This window comes from Oculina patagonica, unplaced genomic scaffold, assembly GCF_052425735.1.
Source record: "Oculina patagonica isolate OP01 unplaced genomic scaffold, crgOcupat unplaced636, whole genome shotgun sequence".
In the NCBI taxonomy this organism is placed as follows: Eukaryota; Metazoa; Cnidaria; class Anthozoa; order Scleractinia; family Oculinidae; genus Oculina; species Oculina patagonica.
In genome coordinates, this window is record NW_027558511.1 from 36 (window position 1) to 5,307 (window position 5,272).

At 39.6% G+C, this 5,272-nt stretch overlaps 1 protein-coding gene across 1 annotated transcript; it reads left to right on the forward strand.

Annotated features, from left to right (window-relative positions):
- Positions 1-932: 932 nt before the first annotated feature.
- On the forward strand, positions 933-5,116 carry LOC144641044 (uncharacterized). Its single transcript, XM_078500103.1, has 4 exons — positions 933-1,054; positions 2,500-2,764; positions 3,590-3,683; positions 4,142-5,116. Exons 2-4 carry the CDS (start codon positions 2,503-2,505, stop codon positions 4,197-4,199), a joined length of 414 nt encoding a protein of 137 aa, XP_078356229.1. The 5' UTR covers positions 933-1,054; positions 2,500-2,502; the 3' UTR covers positions 4,200-5,116.
- The last annotated feature ends 156 nt before the right edge of the window (positions 5,117-5,272 follow it).

Below are 5,272 nucleotides of genomic sequence, written 5' to 3' on the forward strand. Positions count from 1 at the left end.
AACCCAAACATTTAGGGCTTGGCCCTTTACATGTCTTGTCCTTCATCACTGGCGAAATGTCTGTTTGAATTTGAAACCCGCCAGCAGTGCGGCCTCAGTTCCTAATAGGCAGGTACAAAAGTCAAACTGGATCATCTCGAAACGGACTGAACTACCGGCCATGACTAAATTTATGGAAAATCTACGGGGCTTTTCTCCGCTGGCGTTAAATTTCACGACAAACCATCATGCCACAACGCGCCCACCGCGTCTCTTCTCTCGGTCCAGAGAGAAATTAAAGTTATAAGATTAGCCCTTAACCCTTAATAGCTTGATATTCCTTTGTTTAAATTTGTCCCTGGCACATATTCAAATAAAAAGAATGCTGGTCAAATGAAGTTAGCTTAACAAATTACACCATGACGTCATATATGTTCGCCATGGTCACTCAAAGCTCGTGCGGTGATCGCGAATGAGCTGCAATCAATGCTGTTTTAAAACGTTTTACTCAAATACATTGATTGTAGATTAGATCGTTGATAATTGGGGTTTCAATTAACAGTTTGCTTGTTTGTCTATTACAAGTTAATGTATTTTTAGCCTGAAAACCGACTGGCATCACTGGGTCAATCGGCAGTTTACACTCTAACGCCTCGTTGGCGGACAAGCAAAAGAAGCCAATTAAATCTAGGTCGATTGCATTGTTTGATTGTCATTTCGCACCAAATTAAAATTTTGTACAATGTTTAGGCTATTTATATACTCAACACGTTAGTTGACGGTTTCTTGAATTTTGAGTATACGCGTTTTCAGAAAATGATTCTGGTGGAAATTGAATATCCAACACTGATCCATTTTGCCTGCCTTTCCGAATTAAAGAGACATCGTAACCTGTAACAAGGCTATTTTTGAGAATTCACTGCAATTAAAATTGGTTGTGTACCTTGGAAATTAGTTGTCAAAGCTCTATGCTAATAAAATTAATAAATGAATATTTCTTGACATCACTTCAATAGTTCCGTGGTCAAGTTGACGTTCACTGCAGAGTTGATTCCATTAATTTCTCCTACGAAAGGTAAGTATAGTTTAGTTCAATTTTTTTAGTTCATAAAAAAACGAAAGCAACCGGTTTTAATTTATATTCAACCATCTCTAGTCAGGGATGAAGTCTGCAAACAAAAGTATTGCATAGGCCACAAAAGACTTAGTTTAACCCCCTTAAATGCTAGAATGATATCATTGCTTATTCAGTTCTCAGGACTTTTCATACGAGACTAAACAAGCTAAGAGAGTTAACGCGTTCATGCGCCCTCTCCTCCAGTCTCGTGCGTTCTTTTCGTGCGTTCTTTTCGAACTCGTGAATTTTGAAAAGCCGACGCGAGTCCCGATTTTTTTTTTTTTGGGGGGGGGGGGGGGAGAACGCCCTTAGATATGCGCAGCGCCAAAGGGTAGGTAAGTGAACCGTTTTGGTCTCAAATAGGGCATTGAATTTCCGTTCGCATCTAAAATAGGGCTAGTAAAATCACATATTTGAGTCTGAAGTTGGGTAAGGGTTTCAAGAATCGTGGCAAATACACAGTGTCCCCCCCCCCTCCCCCACCGAAATTAATAAGTAATTCCCACCTCCCGCGCCGCGCGTACGCGTCTTGAGATTATTCGGACAGGAAGACAAATTCGTGTGTACCGGTCAACTCGTTTTTACGCGCGTTAATGACAGGAATTGAAGTCAAACTTTCGTCCAACTTTGATCCATCAATTGCCGTCTTGTTCTCGTAATGCAGGACAAACCGATATTAGACTTCTAATCTTAGCAAAAATTCTTGACATTGAAACCCACTTTTGCTCAGAAATGAACAGGAATTAACGGAAATGAACAAAGAAGTTTACTGTGGGAATATAACACTATTTTTTTAGCCAGTGCCTGTATTGATCTTGGAGTTCGTGGAATGCAACACAAGCATTTTAATTTGCCGTTTGTCTTTTATACACAAGTGTCATAATAGTTGTTTACTCAATTGATGGAATGAAAACGGCTCGCAATATGTCAATACGTATAAAATATAAATTGTTAAAAAATCTATTACGGTTTGAAAAAAAAACCAACATTGTGGGGAGTGCTGGGATTTTTGTGCTCCCTTTCTCTTCTCCCAACTCCAGGCTTATAGTTTTCCACAGAAGAATGGCAACGTTGCATTCCTTCTAATTAATCCCTGAAAAGCATGAAATCCTATGCAGATTTTGGTATCTTTTTAGTGCTTCGCTTAGAAGATGAAGCATTTTTGAAAACAAAAACGGATATTTTATCGCAATTTTTCAATTTTCAGACGCATCTTGTTTAATTCTATGACCGCCATATTTGTGCCCCAAAGAGAGACACAAACATGGCGGCTGCATACTGAATACTGAACATTTATTTCTGCCTTCTCTATAGTCTGATCGTTTTCTAATGTTTTTCATGTAAACAAACAGCTTTTGTAACACTGATAAAAACCACCAATATATGACTGTTCTCTCTAACAGATCATGACTCGCTGGATTATCTTGGCGCTCCTCTTTGTTGGATTGATGTCAGTAACTTTGGCTTCCGAAGTGACCCAAGACATCATCGACGACGACGAAAACGAAATAAGCAAACGCGGGAACAACAACAATAACAACAATAATAATAACAACAACAATAATAATAATAACAACAACAATAACAATAATAACAACAACAACAACTACGGGTGGCAGAATATCGTGGATTGGCCAGGGAACTATCTTCGTTTCGCATGCCCAGATGGTAATGACACTAGACTACTGGAAGCCGGTCTTTTTCAGTTTTTGCTGATGAAGGCAGCACTGCCAAAATACACTGCCCTAACTGCATCTTGTTTTAGGATTGTCTTTCCTGTTTAATTTAATCGAAGGTGTTTTGCCTCCTCCCGTTCACATTTCTTTCATTTAGGCATATACCAGGAGGAAAGGTGTCACTGGCACATCCATAGGCAGGAATGTTTCCTGGGGGAGGGAATACTCCCTATAGTGGGGGTACGCTTTTCAGTAAGTAGGTATATAAAGGAGTAGGGATACGAAAGGGCCGGTAGGGAAAACTGCCATTTAGGTATTTAAAAGCAGGGGGAGACTCCTATAAGAATTGGACGGTGATGCACGTCGGAAATTTTGAATAGAACCCCTAAAAGAGACCAATCTGGCGTGGCTCAACCTTTTCTTGACCCCTAAAAGATACCCAAAAAACTAAGACTAGAATTTACATTTGTATATTTCTTCGTATGTTACCCTAACGAGATCACTGTGGCTAAACATATTGGCGTTTTGCCCAGAACACCCTAAGCGAGACGACGAGCATCCCGATTCATCGAGGTTCTCCAAGGTTCATCGAAGTTTTTCAAGTGAGATGGCAGTATCCCTGCTTTTCGTATATGAAAAAAAAGAACCTTTTCTGTCAAAAATAGTAAATGAATAGGCAAGGGTTTGGCATTGGGCGAAGCCTCCCCGTTTAAAAAAAAAATAAATATTCCCCAGGAAACGTTTGCCAACTTATTTCACCCGATACAGAATTACTGATTTTATACTGCTTTGTTTCATGCTTTTTTGTTGTTTTCAGGAAAGTCCGTCGTATCTATTACTTCCGAATATTTTGGTGGAAAAGTTTGGTGGAAAGCTGAGTGTGCTTACAAAGGTGGCAAGACTTGTCGCAAGTATGTAATCATTACATTATTCACTCAAACGCCTACGTGTTAGCACAGAAGTTTATTTTTTAGTGTTGCAACAGCTCAAGCTTTAACGCTAGGAAAGAATGTAAATAGAGCAGGTATTTCAATAATTAGGAGTATAGGTTTGCTAATTCTGATCCAGTGAGGTCAGGTTGTTACCGTGGCGGGAGTAAATTTTTTCTCAGAAAACAAGTAAATCAACGGCGGTCTAGGGGGCACTTGCTCGGCCGCTTTCAAACAAAATTTTTATTTCTAGCCTGAGTACGATGTACGAAAATCTTGTAAATCCGTAATTGTTCGCTTTTTGTGACCTCCGTTCGCGCCTTGTGCTCGTTTTGCCCCGATTCACCTCCCATTCGGATGAAAGTCATGCCGGCCTAATTTATAAACAGAAGCTGACGTATCTAGGTTTTTTAAAACTACCTTTTTCTTTAATGTTTCAGGGCTCGTCGCTATTATGTCAAAAACTGCAATCTGAAGGGTTCAAAGAAGAAGAATTAAGTGCACGATTGAAAGCAACTAAACGCACAATTGCTACATACATGTAGGAGGGGTAACAGTTTTAAACCGAAATATTACTATGTGGGTAGACGTGATTTTAGATTCTGGCTTTCGGTTTGTAAGTTATAGGTAATTTATAGTGGAATAATTAGAAGCACAAAACAGCTTTGATTTGCTTTGATTTTTCAATGGGTGTGGCAATTTCAACGATTTAGTTGGAAAGCGCAACACTGATGTAATCATCTTAAGTAGCATATCAGTTTTTACCGTTTTGTTATTGAACAAGAGAATATGAAGTATTCCCTTGTTATGAAATCGATGTAAAATTAATACAAGGGGCAGTAGTACTGAATATCGTTACAATATAGGCACTATTATTTGCGGTTCAGACTAGGAGTCTAATCGTGGCGCAACCGTGTTGTACATTATCGCTCATAGAAGACGTGGGCGACTAGTCTAATTGTTCTCTTGATACTCAAAAGGAAAGCGCAGTTGGAAATCTAAAGTGCTATGCACGATCGATGATAGACTTTCTAAAAGTCGTTCGCTTCTCTCACGTTTTGCTCTGTTAGTTCGACTTGTAAGCAAGTCTATAGATCTATTATAAGGTGTGAATTACAGTCTCTGTCAAGTTCAGGGGTGGGATTTTCGGGTTGGAGGTAAAATTTCAATCTCAGTAAAGACTGTTGTTGGTGACAGGCATTTGACAACCTGACTAAAAGGCACCCGTACTCAGACAAGTAAGATGACCGCCACTCGAATTGTCAAGACATTCGTATAGAAACAGTCTAGATCTTGTTCTCAATATTCGGACGATCACATTCAACAAACTTGTGTTTAAGGCCTCAATCATTCACCTATAATCTTGCGTTGTACATGTTGCGCTGACAATAAAATCATTTATTGAGTTCTAAAAATCATTGGCGATTATGTTGTGTTATTGCCCCCCCCCCCTCACCCCCTCATCCCCCCCCCCCAACAACAAAAACGGGCTTGCAGACTCTCATCCATCAAAATTGGAGCCCTGTTAAATGTGCGCCTTACTTTACTGGCTATTGACGTGAGTCCAGAAA